This window comes from Balaenoptera ricei, chromosome 1, assembly GCF_028023285.1.
Source record: "Balaenoptera ricei isolate mBalRic1 chromosome 1, mBalRic1.hap2, whole genome shotgun sequence".
Lineage (NCBI taxonomy): Eukaryota > Metazoa > Chordata > Mammalia > Artiodactyla > Balaenopteridae > Balaenoptera > Balaenoptera ricei.
In genome coordinates this window covers 40360420-40379306 of record NC_082639.1, presented here as the reverse complement: position 1 = coordinate 40379306, position 18887 = coordinate 40360420, and the positions used below count along the sequence as shown (strand labels likewise).

The window sequence follows — 18887 nt, the reverse complement described above, 5'->3', positions numbered from 1 at the left end:
TAACCCATTAGCTTCATCAATGTCATGGCAATGATTCTGGTTATCTATTGCTATGTAATAACCTCCTCCACCCCAAAATTTAAAGGTTACAATGACAATTGTATTTTGCAGAGAATCTGCAGTCTGACCGCTCCTTTCTGCTCCATGCTGTCTGGGCCTTCAGCAGGGCCGACTCCAAGGGCTAATTTTACAGATGGTGAAACAGAGATGGGCGCTGTCAGAGGGAAGAGGTCCGTCTGGAGCTAGGTAACAGGTTAAGGAAAGCTCTTTTCTGAACACTATCACTGTGCCAGGTCCTGTAGGGGAGAAAAGACTGAAAGGCACGAACTTTTCAGTTGTTCAGACCCCCAGAGCGCAATAAAACCACTGGAGGGATTGAATTTACATTCTCAACAGCTGGTTGCTTTGGCCCCTCAGCGACACCAGGCTTGGGAGGCTGGTGAATCTGGCCCTTACTCGCCCTGACCCTGGCTTCCTCCTCAACGAGACAGGGATTCTCTGCCCTCACAGGGTTGAGGGAGGCTTGCCTAGCAGCTAGCAGATGCTCAGTAAAAGGCATCCATTCAAAGAAGGATTAGTTCTCTGCTCCGCCTCTAAGCACGCCAGTGCCTGCCCCATCAGCCCGCATGGCTGGGAAAGCGGGAGAGGGCTCTGACTGCAGGCTGAACTCTCTCCTTTCAGCGTGGAAAATTCTGTTACGGAGAAGTCATTTGTCAAAGCCAACTGTTAAGCTGCTTTAATTTACATATTTATCAAGTTTGATTAGAATGTATTGTCTTCGACTTTCATCCTAGCTTTCACCTCTTCTCGCCCTCTTTTTCTGGGGAAACTTTTCGTTGCCCTTGTTGCAAAAGGGCACCTCGTAATTCAATTTGCATTTGCTGATAAGTCTGAAACTGAACCTGGTGAGAAATTTCTGGAGGCTGGGAGAGATGGAAGGCAGAGCACGTGTTAGGAAAAGCCTGGGCACTCAGTTCTAGCCTGACGCGCTCACACAACCAAAGGGCAACAAGTGCTCTACGACTATTTCACGAGGACTTATTGAGCTCCTTCTGTGTGCTAGGCACTGGGAATACAATTTGTGAAAAAGACAGGCAAAGTCATGGCTCTAGTGTTGCTTAGAGTCTAGTGACCTCAGTTTCTGCATCTGTAAGATCAGGCAGTTGGACCAAGTGACTTCTAAGTGTCTGCAAGATACCATTTCTGAACACATTCTGTGTGTCATGTCATGGGCACAGACCCGATGCATTGTCTCAGTTCTTACAAGACCCCTGTGAGGTTGATATCATTATCCTCACTTTGCAGGTGAGGAAAGGAACAATCTCAGAGCTCAAGGTCATGTGTGGCAGGATTTGGATTTAACCCTTCTTCTGTCCGACTCCACAATTCAAGTTTATTACCACAAAACCAGGCTTGAGTTTTCTTCTTCGCTAGTCTTTGAGCCCCTGGATAGCAGGGAGAGTGTCTGCTTCCTCTCTACGTCCCCAGGGGCCAGCCCGAAGTGTGGCATATGGTCAGTGTTAGAAAATACATATAGAATTGAACTAAAAAACAAAGTCCTTCATCCCCGGCCTTGTCTTTTCGGCCTCAGATCTGCCCTGCTCTCCTGGGCTGCCTCAGCTGAAGGCTGGTGTAGCAGGTGCTGTGTGCACCACCGCGATCGCCCTTCAGGACCAATTAATTCCCCCAGTTCCCAGCAGTGCTGGTGCCTGACAGCTCACAGCTGAGTTTCTCTCTGGAAACTACGCTCAGCTGAAGGAAGCCGGCTTTCCCGAGGCTCCACCCCAGGCCTGTGGGCAGTCTGCACTCAGTAGCCGGGCCGTGCAGGATACAGAGCTAATCCGTCACCTCCTGGAACAGGTATGCAGGGCCCTCCTGGCCTGGAGCGCCCCATGGGATTGATTAAAGTCGCCGTTGAGACTGTCCCAATCCTGCTTAACTCACCTCTCACAAGAGTTGCCGAGAGCAATCCCCGGTAAAGCTCCTGCACGTCAATCTCGGCCTCTCCCAGCCTGTGTCCCAGGAGGCCTGACCTCACTAGGTTCTCTGAGAGGGCGGCTCTGATTCTGACTTCCTGCAGGAGCTTGGAGGGTGCTGGGGTCAAGACAGGTCGTGGCGGGAAGAGCCCTCTTGCCGTCAGCCTACACCCATCCTCCCCCCACCCCGGAAGGCTGCCTGCCTACCTTCTCCAGGCCCAGAGTCCCAGCCCACGCAGGCTTTAGAGGGCCCAAGCCCAGCAGGGCAGCCTGACCGAGGGGTGCTGCCCCTGTGACTGACAAGGTGACGACTGGCCCTAGCCCTCTGTATCTCAGGCCCATCGCCATTCGGCTTCCTTCACAGCCCTGGCAGGCATCCCCTGGGCACTCTCCAAGCACCAGCCTGCAGGGACATCGCCCAAGGCAGCCCAGTGACGTGAGACGTGGCTGCTTGGACGTTGGAGCTCTATGCCCTGGGTTCCAGACCTGGCTTGACCACTCTCTTGCTGTGTGGCCTCCGACAAGTCACTTGTCCCTTCTGGGCCTCTCCCTTCATCTTCACAGTGAGTCCTTTCCACTTGGCGATTCCTCAGGCTTTGCAGTTCTTCTGGCCTCTATCCTCACTGCTTTTTAAAGCCAAAAAGTGGTTTTAATATGTGGTAGACACATGAGGTATACCAGAGAGGCAGAGGCTCCGTTCCCAAAGGCCTGAAATTCCAGAATTAATGCTTCATCTCTTGTCAGGAGCGTTTGTCTGTCAGGAGCACACTCTTTTCAAGAGAAATCTGTTCTCTTCTCCCATCTCATCAAGGGTAGACCATTCATTCCCTAACCCTGCCACATGGATGAGTGTACCTGGCAGATGTGAGATTTTAGGCCCTGGGAGGTCCAAGCCTCGCTGAGGGACTGTGACCCAGAGGGCGCCGGGGCGAGGGGGCGGGAGAACCGAAAATAAACTTTGCTGACACCGCTGTTTTCTCGAGGTGGCCCAGAGGCCCAGGTGCTGGGCATTAGGCAGAGCAAATCTGAGCTGTGGCCTTTGGTCCTGCCTGAACGAGGCAGCAAATGATTTATGACCATATGAGGGGTCCAGGTTGAACTCTGAGTTCAGACGAGGGTGAGGGCGCTGTGGTCTGGAGGTTTCTGGAAAGGCTTTTTGGAGGGGTTGGGACAGCACAGTCTAAGAAATTGAAGGTTTGCTCGAGAAGATAGTGACAAGGCCAGTCTGAATAAAGTAGCATATTTTATAGGGGTTTATAGAATATTCAACCAGGGGCTATTTCGCCTCTGAGTAGACATGGCATGTTTAGTGATGTCCGAGCTACTTTTGATTGTCACGTGTGGTGGGGGAAGGGGTGCTTGGGCACCTGTGGGTAGAAGCTAGAGATTCAGCCTACGGTGCACAGCGCAGGGACCCACACAGAGTCCCCCTGCGACCACGTCTATTCCCAGGGCTTTTGGCTCAGTAAATGGGACGTGCAATTATAGGCAAAGCCATGGGGCAGGGGCAGAACGTCTCTGACGTAAGGTTTACCTTGTGAGCTGGGCATTATTATTCTCATTTTACAGGGAACTGAGGCTCTGAATGTGTAAGGAATTTGCTCAAGGCCTCACAGCCAGTCATCTACAGGTCCTGGATATGAGTCCTGGTCTATCTGCCCAGGAAGCCAGCAGGCTTTCCATTTGACCCCCTCAGGGGGCAGAAGAAACCCAGGGACCAATGTCCTGCCCAGTCTCCCCCATCCAGCTCTCCTCTCCCATTGAATTCACCCTCAGTCTCCTGGGCTGAGCCAGCCCTTGGTGTTTTTGCTTTCAACAAGTCTCATCTCTACCCAGATACATTCACTGGTTCTCCAATGCCTTCAAGAAAGCTCTATCGATGCCTCCTAAACCTACATTTTCTCATAAAATTACATACAAGAAATCCTGCACCCAGAGCATGTTCTTATACAATTCACAGCTCCTATTCCCTCTTTATTGTCAGTATCGGCAACAGAGTGATTTCCTCATACTACCTTTAACGTGATGTATTTTGTAGGGAAAACTACAGAATTGTTCTGCTGATGAAATCAGATACAACACAACAGTAATACCAGGGGTGGCCTAGGACCAGTCCAGGAGGAATATTAGTTTCTTCCCTCCCCTCTCAGGGGAGGCACAGCCGAGCAGTCTAGAAGGCTGAGCAGGAGTGAGCCAGACAGATTAACTGGGGGCTGGCACTCTAGACAGAGAGACAAGCACGTCCCCAGGTGTGGAGGTGTGGGGAGAACATTCGTGCTTGCGGAGCTGCCGAGAGTAGCTGAGGCTGGGGCCTGTGGAAGGGGCTGGAGGAGCGAGGGGGCTGCCAGCTACCAGAGACAGGGGCGATGCCAGATGCAGGAGGCTGGGCTTGCCCGGAGGACAGCAGAGCCCTGCCGATGGATTGTAAGCAGAGGGAGTGGTGTGCTCCCATTTGCGTTTTGGAAAGGCCTCTTTGGTGGCTGGGCAGAGGATGGGCTGGCAAGGATGGTGCCAACACAGGGAGGCCGGTGACAGGGCTGCTCTGGTCCAGAGCGTGCTGTTGTTGCTTCCAAGATTTCCTTTTCTCCAGCTTGGTAGCAGTGTGGACCTGTTCGGGCCCCAGAGTGTGATAGGCAAGAGTGCAACTGGTCCGGTATGGAAACCAACAGGAGGGCATTTTCCTGACTTTGTGATGCCTTCAGGGGTCATGCAGTCAAAAAAATGAAAAAGTCTTCTCTGTTTAAAAAAAAAAAATCCTTCTATTGTAACATTCCACATTCCCCTCCCAGGTCCCCACCCCTTCTTCCTGCACAGAATACCTCACTCCCTGTGACAAGTTATTGTCAGGAGAGATAGGGAAACAAAACTGACCGTGTAAACTTCTGGGAGAATTGTGTCCTCAGAGGGCCCAGCTGGTGCTCTCTGGGGCCTCTTGGCATCTTGGCTGGTACCTCCGCCAACCACAGGTCCACTGCACGGACAATTGACCAGGTCGATGGAGGCTTTCCCTCCATCCTGACACCAAGGTTGTGGCTCTGGTCCTCACTCAGGCTCAGCATCAATAGATGAGATGCAAAGTTTCTTAAGTTCTACAGTCAGCTAGGGGAAGTGCAGCCATCTCCAGTGGGATTAATTAGTTATCTATTACTGCCTAACACATTACTCTAGAATTCAGCATTTTTAAAACAACAAACATTTATTATCTCTTTGTATCTGTGGGTCAGGAATGTGGGAGCAGCTTAGCTGGCTGGCTCTGGCCCAGGGTCTCTCACGAGGTTGCAGTAAGCTGTGGGCCAGGGCTGCAGTCATCTGGGGCAGGACAGTCCTCACCAGGGGGACCTCTCCACAGGCTGCCTGAGTGTCCGCAAGTCAAGGCAGCCACAGTGAGTGATGAGACAGAGAGAGAGAAAGTACATCCACGATGGAAGCCACTGTCTTTTTATAGCCTAATCTCAAAAGCCAAGCACCATCACCTCTGTAGCAATCTATTTGTTAGGGCAAGTCTCTAAGGCCAGCCCACGCTGAAGGGGAGGGAGGGAGTTCACCTCTTGGAAAGAGGAGATTAATGAAGAATTTGTGAATGTATTTTTTAAAACCACCACAAGGACCCTATTTATCTCCAAGAGGCGATATGACACAGTGGTTCAGAGCATATACTTGAGACTCAAAAAGACGTAGGTTTAATCATGGCCCCCCGCCACATTTGCTACTTATGCAGGTTTAGACAAGTCACTTAACCTTGCCAGAACTCAGTTTCCTAAAAAACAGAGGTAAGAATCGTAGATGTTTCATTGGGTTGCTGTGAAAATTATGATCATACATGTACAGTGCTTGGCACGGAGTAGGTACTGAATAAATACTACTTAGTTGCTGTTGGAGCTGGATAATGTCATTGTCCTCCTTCGTAAGAGGCAGAGAAGCGTAGAGGAAGAACACAGGTGGAGTCAGACAGCCTGGGTGGGGACTCTGGCTCTGCCAGCCTTTAGCTGTGGGCAAGTCACTTAATGTCTATTGGCCTTGGTTTTCTGTAAAATGAAGATAATAATAGCTAGTGCCTGGCCACCTAATAGGTGCTTAAGAAATATTTTATGAATAAGGAAATGGTGGCTGATAGAGGGACATTATCCCTCTATCAAAGGAGTGCTCGTGTGTGTGTGTGTGTGTGTGTGTGTGTGTGTGAGTTGGGATGCTACACAAAATACAGTTGACTGCAAACACCTTCTGTTAACTGGGGAACCCAGTATGGCTGTCCTGGTTCTACTTGAGGGTGCCCTGTACCCCTGAGTATGCCTCCCTCCAAGGCCTCCAGCTTTACCCTCCCTTATATGTTTTTCTTGGGCTCATTGTTCGGCTTCTTCGCCACCCTGGCTTTGTTCAAGCGTACTTCCTTCATCATCCCTGCTGTCTCCACCAAGAATACGTTTACTTGGCTTTGCACGAGTCTGAGGATTTGGTAACAGGATTGGGGTGGGAGCGGAAGTCCCATGTCACACCACCTCAGAGCTTCTACATTACCTTAAATTGATTTTGCAAATGAAAGCTAAAAGCTAAGCAAAGGAGACCCATCCATTTTGCCTAAAGATGATTATAATGCTCTTTTACGGCCTCCTAAATGACAAAGCAATTTGTTACCTGCCTGCGTCAACATTTGCTTATATTAGCACCCGAGATGCTTGATTTTTATTAGCCCCACGTTATCATTTTATGAAGACGCAGGGGCTCAGTAAAATTAGTGTGCAAATAGAATGCCCATTTTGCATTTCCCTGTGGTCAGCAGAAATGCTGAATGCAATTGAGTTGATACCAGGTCGGGGGACACATCCATAAAGATAGCCTTCACTGAGACCTCGCTAATGTCATTTTTCATTTCTACGCTGCTGGGATAGATGGGGTCAGTGTTAGCATGTTTTAAAAGGGCTTGGTGACATTTTGTTTTTTGTATTTTAAGTGAAAAAGCAATATAAATACTAAGACATAGCTCAACTCCCACCAGCAATAAGGGATGAAACCAAACTCCCTTGTGTACACTGTAGATGGAAACGCAGTAGATGTAGAATCTGATACTGCTGTTAGTGGATCCAGGAGGAGACAGACAGGGTAGTGAATGGGGCACTGGGCTGGGATTCTGCCACTGCTACTGCATGACCTTGGCCATGTCCCCTCCTTCTGTGAGCCTCAGTTCCCTCACCTGTAAGATGGAGTTGATACTATCCACCTCACAGAGGCATGATGAAGATTAAATAAGATAGTGTGTGTCTAAATTTCTTTATAAACCAGGATCTATATGAGTATGTTTTACTTATTAATTGAATAGCCAGTTCCTGAGCACCTTTCCACACAGAGTCCTGGGAAAATCATTAAACATACACCATGAAGGTCACAGTTTCTCCCTTGAGGAGCTTGTATTCAGTCCAGGAGATGTTCAGGTATCTAACTTCTCTTTTAAACCATAAACTTCTTAAGAGCTGGTGAGCCTTCTCTCTCTCCCTTTGCTCCTAAAGGTGATTAGCATAGAGCCGAGCACAGAGTGAGTTCTCAAGTATGCATTTTGGCTTCATTATATGTTTTGCTGTCTTATAGGGACCTAATATTAGGGAAGCAGTGATCTCAAAACTGGTCACCCAATAGACCAGGCAAGTCCTAAGCTTCCAGGTCCAGGTATAATAGCGTTATTTATTTATTTATTTTAATTTTAGTCTCTGACTTGGTGCATCAATTGTTGGGATCATGAATCACATTCAAATAACCTGTCCTAGCATTTCAGAAGCAGAAAGCCAGTTAATGATCTCTGCCTCCCCTCTCCCTCCAGATCGTCCTCTAATGTAGATGGGATCCTTTAATCCAACTCCTCTCAGTGTTCATGTCTGAATTTCCTTCAGGTCATTGTTCTGTTCTGTGTCAATCAGTCCTTCTTCTGCCCATGGCTAAGCACCCTCTTCCTGCCCGTCCTTTCTAGGAATGTCACTCTTGGCTACTGCTTTTATCTAATAATATATTTGCACAATGCTAAACTTTATTATACAGATGAGACTTCTGTAGAGGCAGCAAGAGCGTGGGCTTTGACTTTGGCCCACAATTTTCTACTTCTTTGTATGTCTAATAACTTTTAGTGGGTGATGAATATTGTGAATTATACATTGTTGAATATCTGGATTTTGTTGTCTTCCTTTAAAGAGAGTTGGACTTTATATAGCAGGTGGTCAATTTTGTTGTTGTTGTTGTTCAGCTTGATCCTTTTGAGATTTATTTTAAATTTTTGTTAGAATGAGTCTAGGGTGGTTTAACCCCACCACTAAGGCATGGCCTTTCTGGATTCTCTACCAAATGCCCTGAATGATCAATGCAGACTTCCACTTTAGAGGTGAGAGTTCAAATGATTCCTAGCCCTGTGTGAGCCCTGAGAATGTGCAGTTCATAGCTCCCTGGTCATTTTTTCATGACATCATGGAGATTCACCCTGTATATGCACATCTTGGGACCCAGCAAAGACTCGTGAGGAACCCTTTATGGATTCCTGGAACTCTTTTTCTACAGAGCTCCCTCTTCTCTGAAATATACAGAGTTTCCCCACAACCACCACCTGGTTCAGACTCCCTGAACTTCAATCTCAGTAAGATTTCCATGCTCTGTTGAGGATACCCCTCTCTGCTCTTTGGTCTGGGGTGGGCCTCCTGGCAAAAAACCAGGGCAGTCATGGGGCATGCCTCCTTAGTTTTCCTTTTCTCATGAGTTAGTCTTGCACTGACTCTTGTTCAATGTCTGAAAAGAGTTGTTTTGTATATTTTGTCCAATCTTCTAGTTGCTTAAGGTGAAAGAGAAATCTGGTCCCTCTTACTTCATCAAGGCCAAACAGGGCTTGGATTCTAATCTCAGCTCTACCCTATGTAGCTGTGTAGGTAGAACTTGAACAAGTTATATAACCTCTCTGAGCCTCAGTTTCTGCCTCAGTAAAAGAAGTATTAACCGTCATGTTTCTGTAAGGATTATAAATAATGTATATAATGTGCCCGACACAGAAGGTACTATTTAAATGGCAGCTGCTACTATTACTAATATAAATAGCTACATTTTTTACTCCATCATTTACTAAATTTTTACTGTGTACTAGGCAATATGTAAGCTTGTTAAATTATGACAGCAACCCTATGAAGAAACTATCCACATTTATAGATTAACACATTGAAACTCAGAAAGGACACATAACTTGCCTAGTTTCATGGTCAGTGGATCTGGGATTTGACGTTGCTCTTATGACTTCTTCAGCTGATTGTAATATTAATATGATCAGTTGCACAGAAGAACAGAAACGTAGTTATTTAATATTGGGTAACCAGGGACATAATACAATTAGTGGTTTTAAGCCAATGATTTAAGAGATAAATGTAAAGCACCCTTTCCCTGCCCCTCCCACACACACACATAACAACTGCCCGTCTCAGCTGTCCTCCTTAGTAACCTACTTCCATTTTATCTTACAGACAACCTTCGGGAGGGGGCAGAGCAAAAGGTGGTATTCATCACAGGACGAGTCCACCCAGGGGAAACACCGTCTTCATTTGTGTGTCAAGGTGAGTTGCAAGATCTCAAGGGCATCCCGTGTCTCCCCCGCACATCCATCTGGGGCACTGTGATTGTCTCTGGGACGGTATGGTCAAAAGCAGAGTCCTTATCTTGGATGAGAATTTACTTCACTTCTCAAGAGGCTACACCTGATCTCCATTAGTATTTGTTTCACTAAATGTTCATCGACTACACGTATGCATGGAAGAATGGATGAATGAATGGATGGATGGATGTGTGGATGGATAAATGAATAGGTAGAGTTCTCCTGTATGTGCTCGATTGAGGATGAGAGTCATAGAGTCGTCTACACTTCCTAGCTTTGTTTTACATGTCTCCAGTGGTTTACAAAAAAATAAATCTGGCCTCCTCCCACCCACCATCACCACCAACAACAAAAAAAATTCTGGCCCCAGGTCAGTTCATATATTGGCAGAAGTGTGGTGGACTGGGGAAGTAAGAATTGAAAATTATCTATTCGTTCAGTCAATAATTCACATAACAAACAGCTTTTGAAATAGTGTACCAACCATGGGAAGGAATGCATGCTTCATATCAGACAACCAGAGGTAAATAAGAGGTAATTTCTCTTCTCAAATGTATCTGTTTGTAATTGAATTTTCATTTATTATTAAGTAGTTAATCCATATAAAATATATATTTAGTCAGCAGTATATATACATGCATGTATATATATACATATATATTCAATTAGTCAGCAATATAAATATATTCAATAAATAGTATATAAATAATAATTTAATGAATGCCCAAGTTCCCACCAGCTTAAGAAGCTGAATATTATCTATTCCTTTTAAATCCTCTGTCTTTCCTTCCCCCTCATACAAATAACCATCAGCTTGAATTTTGTATTTGTCCTTCTTAACAATTTTACTACACATGTAAGCATTCCTGAACAATGTATTTTTTATTTTTGCATGTTTTTGAGCTTTATAAAAATGGTATCGTTCTGTATACATTGGAACTTGTATAGCTGTCATTCACTTGTTTTCATCATGTATTCTATTCCATGTCTGTCTATACCTCAACTTACCTATCCATTCTCCTGAAGATGGACCATTAGGTTGTTTACAGTGTTTTTTCTTACAGACAATGCTGATACAAATGTGTCATATTTGTATCACACAAATGTGATACATAGGTGTCGCCTTGTGCACGTATGCAGATACCTTTCTAAGGTGTATAACTGTGGAATGCAATTGCTAGGTCATGGGATGTGTGCATCTTCAACTTTACTGGGTATTTCCAAATTTCTCTCCAAAGCATACAACTTGACACTGCCACCAGCAACGTCTAAGAACTCCTACTGTCCCACATCCTCACCAATACTTTGCATTTTTACCCATCTAGTGGGTATATTATATATAAAATACATGATATTATGTATGAGCCAAGCACTGTTCTAAGCACTTTACATATTTTATGTTAATTATTTTGTTGATTTAATCTAATTTATTGGCTTTATTTTGATTATATTAATTTTTCTATGTCATAGGAATAAATATTAACTGTATTTTTACATATGAGAAAACCGAAGTTTGGAGAGGTTAAGTAATTTATCTCATTTTAGTCTCAAAATGACCATAAGGTCAAAGGGATATGAAAAAGTCCATAGAGGTTCTATAACTTGAGCGAGGCAGCATGCTGCCGTGGCAGTATCGGTGATTTGCCCTTGGTCAGTCTTGGGGTCAAATACCGGCTCTGCCACTTCCTAGCAGTTCGGTTTCCTCAAATGTAAAATAAATTATTATATCAATATGTATCTGCAAAAGCTGTTATGAAACTGGCATGAGATGAATGTAAACAAACACCCAGTCCTGTGCCTGGCATACAGTAGGCCCTCAACAGATGTCACCCCCTTCCCCATGGGATCTGAGAAGATGAAGCAGGTAATCTGCTTTGTAAACTATAAGGCACTCTGCAAACAAATATGGGTCTTATTTTCCCTGTTCGTATTCTTACAAGGCTGTGGTTAGGCACCACTTCCTCCCTCTTGGTTTCAGACAAGGAGCCTGAGCTTCAGGGAGAGGAAGTGATTGCCCAAAGACAAGCAGTTCATCAGAGGCATGGCTGGGGGGTCTCAACTCCCCGCTCCAGCCACCTTAGCTGCCTCCTTGGCATTCTCACTTCCAGCCTCCTTCTTCCCCGCACTGTCCTTGCAATAACCTCTCGCAGGGCCCTCCTGCTTGTACCAACTCCTTTACTGGCAGCCATCTGTCAGTTACTAAACTTGGCAGCAGCCTGTTCCCCAGCTGATCAGATGCAACTCTTTTGTCCTTGTTTGTGAAAAGACAGTAGCCTTACCATCGCTACTTCATCCCTGGGAGCCCAAACTCCCGTGCCCACCCCCTCTGTGGGCAGCAGACAGAGGGCAGGGTCACTATCCCATTTTACAGAGGAGGCCTGAGGCACAGAGAAGCCGAGAAGCTCTCAGGTGCTCTCTCTGTTGACCCTGCTTTCCCCAAAAATGAGTCTGGATGGTGCTGAGTTTATCGATAGACTCAGTGCTGTCTATCACTGAGGCTTTCAGTCAATGTTCACTCCTTGGCAGAGGCTTTACTGCCTTCCCACTACCTTCTCAGGATCAACTCCAAACTCCTTGGCATGACACTTACAATTCTCCATGATGTGGCTCTTGCCAGGGGACCTTGGCCTCATTATATTCCAGCTCCACACAACTTAATCCCTGGACACTCTTCTCCCCACCACTGGGCCTTTGCATCTGCTGCTCCTCTGCCTAGGAGGTCTTGTGCCCACTCCTTGCCACCTGGCATATACCGTTCATCTCCCAAGGTTCATTTCAAGTACCTGCTGTGGGCCCCCTGGCCCACTCCCTTCCGCCCCCTGCTTCGTGCCTGCATTGTGGGTTACCCAATGGTCATCTCTTTGGCCCTGATTTGTTATGCATTTGATTTATATTTGTTGCTCTCCCTTTAAACCTAGCTGTTTGAGACCCAGGGCTGGATCTTAGAGTGTCATTTTCCACATCTGTAAAATGTGCATTGTCTTGTTCATTTCATGGGGCTGTTGTGAGGAACAAACGCTGTCTTGGCTCTGGGATGCTAAATCTGAGTTCAGAAAGGGGAGCCTCCAGTTCACGTAACCAGGAAAGGGCAGGAGGGGGCTCTGAAGTCTGAAGCTGGCTCTCCCAAGCCTGTGCGTGCCTTTGGCCCCTGGGAGACAGGAAGCACTAAAGGGCCAAGCTTCCCGCCTGGAAGAGCACAGTGTTCTGGCCACCCCACCACAACCAGGACACCTGACACGTGAGACCGGGGAGGCTCAGGGCAGTGAGGTGGCTTACCCAGGACCACACAGCTAATTCATGGCGGATGTGACACCGGGACCCATCGCCCCGATCCTGGTCTCCCTCTGTCCCTATCTCTGTAACTGCCACTTAAGACACACAACTCACCCTTCCTGAGGCAGCTCAAGACAGGCAGGATTCCCCCACTTTGCCGATGAGGAACTGAGGCATGGTCTTCGCCAAGGGCCTCCCAGCCCCCTGGGGACAGCCCAGACCACAGCCCCCTGGGGCTCAGCTGGGGCTTTCTTCCCCAGACCCAGCCCTCAGCTGGATTCCCCGCCCCAGCCCACCTTGTTCTGGGGAGGGCAGGAGGGTGGGTCTAAGGCCTGGAAGCTTGATTGCCGAGGTACCTTTGGTTCTGTTAACTCTGTTTCCCGATTAACTGGCTCAGTGACCTTGAGTGGAGGACACACATTTGGGGCCTGGTCATCCCCATCTGGCGGGGACCTCGGTTCTCATGGCCGAGCTGCTGATGCATCTGCTGCTGGGAGTAGAGTGAAGTCCTGTCGTGGCAGAGCTCTGGCGGGGGTGCCATTCGGGGGGGCCGGGCTGTGACTTCCTCAAGGCTCTGCATGTTGGGGAGACGGCTGCTTGTCAGTCACCCTCTACTGCCCCCAACCCCACTCCTGGCCTCTGTGAGGCCAAACTGTCCTTGTTCTCCAACTACGGCGTGGGAGGTCAAGGTCACTCCCACGTGGCTCTGTAGCAGAGTGTGTGTGAGCTGGGTCTCTGGAGCTACACCACCTGGATTTGAAGCCCGGCTCTCCCACTTAGTACAGGATGACCTTGGGGATGTCCTATAACGTCTCCTTGCCTCAGTCCCTTTATCTCAAAAGGGAAATAATAATAGGGATCCTGCATCATAGGGTTGTTGTGGAGATTAAATGAGTTAATAACCATAAAATATTTAAGATGGTGCTTGGAATGCAGTAAGCACTGAAGAAGTGTTATTCGTAGGGGAGGAAGTAGCATTAATGGAGCATCTTGCAGGTGCCCAGGATGGTTCCCCTTATCCTTACTGGGAAACCAAACCCAGGCATGTGACTCCTGTACCACGTGCCCTGCCTCCCTCGCCTCCTTCCCAAAAGAGCCGTTAGCTGAACCCTCCTCGTTTACCCACGTGGGAGACCACGGAGCATGTCAGAAGTTTGGCCGGGACTGCACGTCAGATCTCCGACCTCCGGTCGAGTGAATGTTCTTGCGCTGAAGCTTCCTGGAGTTGTTGGGACATGGCTCACTGGAAAGTCCCACCTGCAGAGCGCTTGCCCCCTTCACACCGTTCATAAATGAATCGGTTAAGCCCACGCGTATGCAACACGACCTTGGAAGGTGCGCCACCCGCAGGAGACAGCAGGGGCGTGTGTATCTCTGAGGCTTTAGACTTGAGCAGCCCTGAGTCAGAATCCTACCACTTCACCTCCGCGCTGGGGACCCTCGCTCGGCAAGTCCTCAACTCTCGCAGCCTGTTTCTCTGCCTATAAAATGCGGCAGCAATGTGGTCCTCCAGGAGCTGCTGTGAGGATTCAGGGAGCCCTGCTCAACGTGCCAAGGGGCCCACCAGGCCCTCCCTCTGGGAGCTCACTCTTCAGGGGTGTCCTGTGCGGGCAGGGAGAGGAGGGGGGGGGAATACACACACACACACACACTCACAACCACCAGGACACCAGGACCCAGCACAGCCTAGCATTTCCCACAGTGCGGTGGTGACCAATGCCCCTTCCTCCCTCCCCTCCCCAGCTCTGTTTTCCTCTATCCCTCACCTGTTCTCCATCTTCCCCTCCCTCCTCTCTCCCATACAGCCTCACAGATGCCTGAAACTAGATCCCTAAGGGGTTGTCACGGGGCCTTTTGCTTCCCCAAACTTGTCCTTTCATTTGTGAAATGGGCAGAGTTGGGGATAAGAGGGTAAGAACTTAGACTCTGTGAACTTCAGGCTCTGCAGGGCCAGACTCCCTGTGATTCCATAATTTGCGGCCCTTGGGCTCAGCTGAGGGCAGACAGGGGCCTGGTACACGATCAGGGTGGGGTCTAGAGTGGCTCCTGCCACGTGACCCACATTCTGAGCCCAGCAGAGACCCCAGCCGACTGTCTTGCTTCAAGCCTGGCCTCTTCCCATTGCAGTATTCTGCCTATGAGCCAGAAACAGCAACAGTAAACCTTATACAGAGCTCTCTAGAGAAAAATCATGTAAGCATATATGCAAATCATCCTGCAAATCACATGCAAATAGACTCCTGGCTCTTTCCGTCTTGGCTTCGTGGAAAGGGCACCACTCTGAAGCCAGTAGAACTGGACCTGAATCCCAGCCAGGCCCCTGTGAGACACTCAGCAAGTGATGTCACCAGCCTGACTTTGTTTCCCTGTCTGCAAAACAGAGCCAGTGTAATTACAGGTCAATCCAGCTACTGAACGTACAGTGCCCATCACCGGTCCATATTTTATTCATTCCTTTCTCATGTATCTATTGAGGACTGAGCTGGGCACTGACAAAATCATCGTAAAAATGTAGAGCTGTCCTTGCCCTCCTGGAGCTCACAGCCTGGAGAGAAAACAGATTTGCACAGCAGATGCAAGCCTCAATCCCCCAAACTCAGAGGTACTGGAAATATAACTTTCCTTACTTGTCTAAAACTGAACTCAGTTTCCATTTTGAGGCCCCATTCTGCCAGGGGCCAGAAACTTAATCTCAGTCATTGTGGTGTCACCTTTCCCCAAGATTGTGTGATTTAAGCCAAGGCTACTGATGCTCCTGGGGGTGGTAGACAAATAGTCTTGTCATCAGTGTCATCATCTATCCACACGGCTTCCCCTCCATCAGCGGCTTCCCCGTGACTCTCTGGGCTTTGGTCACTGCAGAGCCCCTGCAGGTCGCCACCATGTCAGACCCTAGCTCCTGACTGCAAGCCTCTTTATGTTTGCTGCACTCTGCTAGGTCTGTCCCCCTACTGCCACCTTGTCATCCTTCAGGACATCTGTCCATTATTATAACTTCCCTCCAAACCACATTCCATGCTGCAGCCAGGGGAAACTCTCCAAAGCCCAGATCTGACCCTAACCTTGCAATGGCTCTCCTGTGCCCTTTATATTCTTCAGCAGGACTGGCAAGTCCCCACTTACCTCTCCTGCTTCTCTCTCAACATCCTCCCACCCTCACACCTTCAACCAAACCAAATAAGAGCAATGAGTAAACAACACACTTCCTATGTGCCAGACACTTTGCTTACATTAACTCACTGAGATCCTCACAATAACCCACATGGTAGTTATTATTATTATTTTCTTCTTAACTGATGAGGAAACTGAGGAACCAAGAGCTTAAGACCACACACCTAGTCCAGTTTCAGAGTCTGTGCCTTTCTTTCTTTCTTTCTTTTTCTTTCTTTCTTCTTTCTTCCTTTCTTTCTTTCTTTTCTTTCTTCCTTCCTTCCTTTCTTTTTGGCTGCGTTGGGTCTTCGTTGCTGCGCACAGATTTTCTCTAGCTGCGGCAAGCGGAGGCTACTTTTTGTTGCGGTACGCGGGCTTTTCGTTGCGGTGCGCGGTCTTCTCATTGCGGTGGCTTCTCTTGTTGCGGAGCACGGGCTCTAGGCATGTGGGCTCAGTAGTTGTGGTGCACGGGCTTAGTTGCTCTGCGTCATGTGGGATCTTCCTGGACCAGGGACCGAACCCGTGTCCCCTGCATTGGCAGGCATATTCTTAACCACTGCGCCACCAGGGAAGTCCCTCAGAGTCTGTGCCTTTAATTACAAAGCTATGCCCCCTGGAATTGAAGAGTTCTAGCAAACAGGCTGTCTTCTTTCTCACCTCCCAGCCTTTGTGGAAGACCCTCCCTGCCTGGGACACCGTCCCCCGACACCCCTTTCGTCTGGCTCACTCTACTCATCCTTTAAGTTGCCATGGCCGCTTCCTGACCCCCAGGCTGGGTCAGGAGCCCCCTGGGTTCCCAGAGCTCCCTGTGCTGTTCCCACCAGAGCCTTTGCCAGTGGGTACAGTGGGAGCTGCTTTCTCTCCATGTACCCTCTGAGCAGGAACCTCTCATGCATCTTGGAATGCCAAGCTCATGGCAGGGACCTGGCCCTGCGAATGTCTGTGGAATGAGTGATTATCAGCACAACTAACCCTCTACAGTAAGTCCCCTACATATGAATGAGTTCCATTCCGAGAGTACGTTCGTAAGTCCAATTTGTTCATAAGTCCAACAAAATTAGCCTAGGTACCCAACTGGCACAATTGGGTACAATTGGCCATACAGTACTGTACTGTAATAGGTTTATAGTACTTTTCACACAAATAATACATAACAAACAAATGCAAAAAATAAAGAAAACATTTTAAATCTTACAGTACAGTACCTTGAAAAGTACAGTAGTACAGTACAGCAGCTGGCATCCAGGGGCTGGCATCTAGTGAACAGGCAAGAAGAGTTACTGACTGGAGGAGGGAGAGGAGGTGGGAGATGGTAGAACTGAAGGATTGTCAGCAATAGGAGATGGAGGGCAAGCTGCAATTTCACTCACACCTGACGTTGATGGCACAGGTTCTGGTTCCTTGCTGGATTCAATTTGTTTACCCTCTTGAAAAAACGATCCAGTGATGTCTGGGTAGTAGCTCTTTTTCTTCTCATCATAGATGACATGGTAGCACTGGATTGCATTCTGAACTGTTGCTGCAACCTTCATGTACCATTCTACATTCAGGCCCTGTGCCTCAAAAACTAACAGTTCCTCCTCAAATAAAGAAAATCCCCTTGCCATTTCCTGTGTCGTGAATCTCTTCAGTTCTTCAGTTACCTCTTCTTCCTCTTGTCTCTCTTTGTCCTTTCTGTGGGCCTCCAGTTCCATCAGGTCTTCATTAGTAAGCTCCTCATGTTACACAGCAAGGAGTTCAATGAAGTCAATCTCTAGGAGATCTAGCTTGAAATAAAGATACTGTACTACCGTACTCTATACAGTACTGTACAGTAGAGTGTACAAAAGCACAACCACTTGTAGAGGATGCATGCACATGACAGTGTACATGTGAACTAACTTATGTGATTGGACATTCGAACGCACGTTCGCATCTTTGAAAGTTCGCAACTTGAAGGTTCGAATGTAGGGGACTTACTGTACTTTGTTAAGGTTGAATGAATTCCTGGGACCAATCTACCAATGGGCATTTATTAGGCACCTGCTGTGTGCCTTGTGCTGAACCAAGTATACTGGGAGAAATAACAGTAATGAATGTTCAGTTGTGGTTTGCCTGGCGAGGGTCATCGTGGCCAGGCGAGGCCGGCAGGGCAGTGAGGTCTGCAGCCCAGCTTTCATTTCAGGTCCTCTGCCACTTTTCCTTCTTCTCCTCCAGCCTCTCTAGCCTCCAGCCCTGCTTTCTTCCACCTTCCTGATTACATCAGCTCAAAGGAAAGGACCTGCAAACTTGTTTACTGAAGGGGCAGAGACTGATCTTAAGGGGGTGGATTATGTCTCCCAGCAGGAGAGAGATTATTCTCCTCACTTAGCAGATGAGGATTCTGCTACTTTGGGGGAGAGGAATGAAGTAGATGGAATCATAGGCTGTTGGTGTGGGTTGCATCCTTGGGAATCCCTGGATTCTTTCTTCTAAATTTATCAATGAACCAAAACTAGAACCCCGGTTCTCTAACTGCTGGTTTGTTGGCTTCTCCAATTGAGTATCCTTGTCCCCAAATCCCATAGTCAGTCAACTTCACAGACAAGGACTCCTGGTTCTAAACTGTATTCTTTTTTTTTACTACCCCACTGCCTTTCAACCTTTGATCTGAGTGAGTTTATGAGAGCACATCACAGTGTTCAGGTGCTGTGTCAGGCAGTCAAAATGCAGGGGTTCTAACCCTGTCCCACATCAGTCTTCCAGATTAAGTGTTGTTACCTCTATATCAAGATGAGGAAACTGGTCAGAGAAAGCTAACAACCAGTGAAGAGTCACAGGCAGGTCCCCAAGTCCACATGCTCTCTGCTTCCTCAGTCCATGCCGTGCTTTGGCCCATAGTGGGGGATGGCATCTCCTCTCCA

General features: G+C 47.9%; 1 protein-coding gene across 1 annotated transcript in view; it reads left to right on the top strand.

Moving 5' to 3' along the window:
* AGBL4 (AGBL carboxypeptidase 4) overlaps positions 1 to 18887 on the top strand; it is a 1384112-nt gene that overhangs the window by 1237656 nt on the left and 127569 nt on the right. Inside the window, exon 7 of the mRNA XM_059898403.1 lies at positions 9455 to 9544. Coding sequence (XP_059754386.1) covers positions 9455 to 9544 — 90 coding nt within the window. The remainder of the gene's footprint in view (positions 1 to 9454; positions 9545 to 18887) is intronic.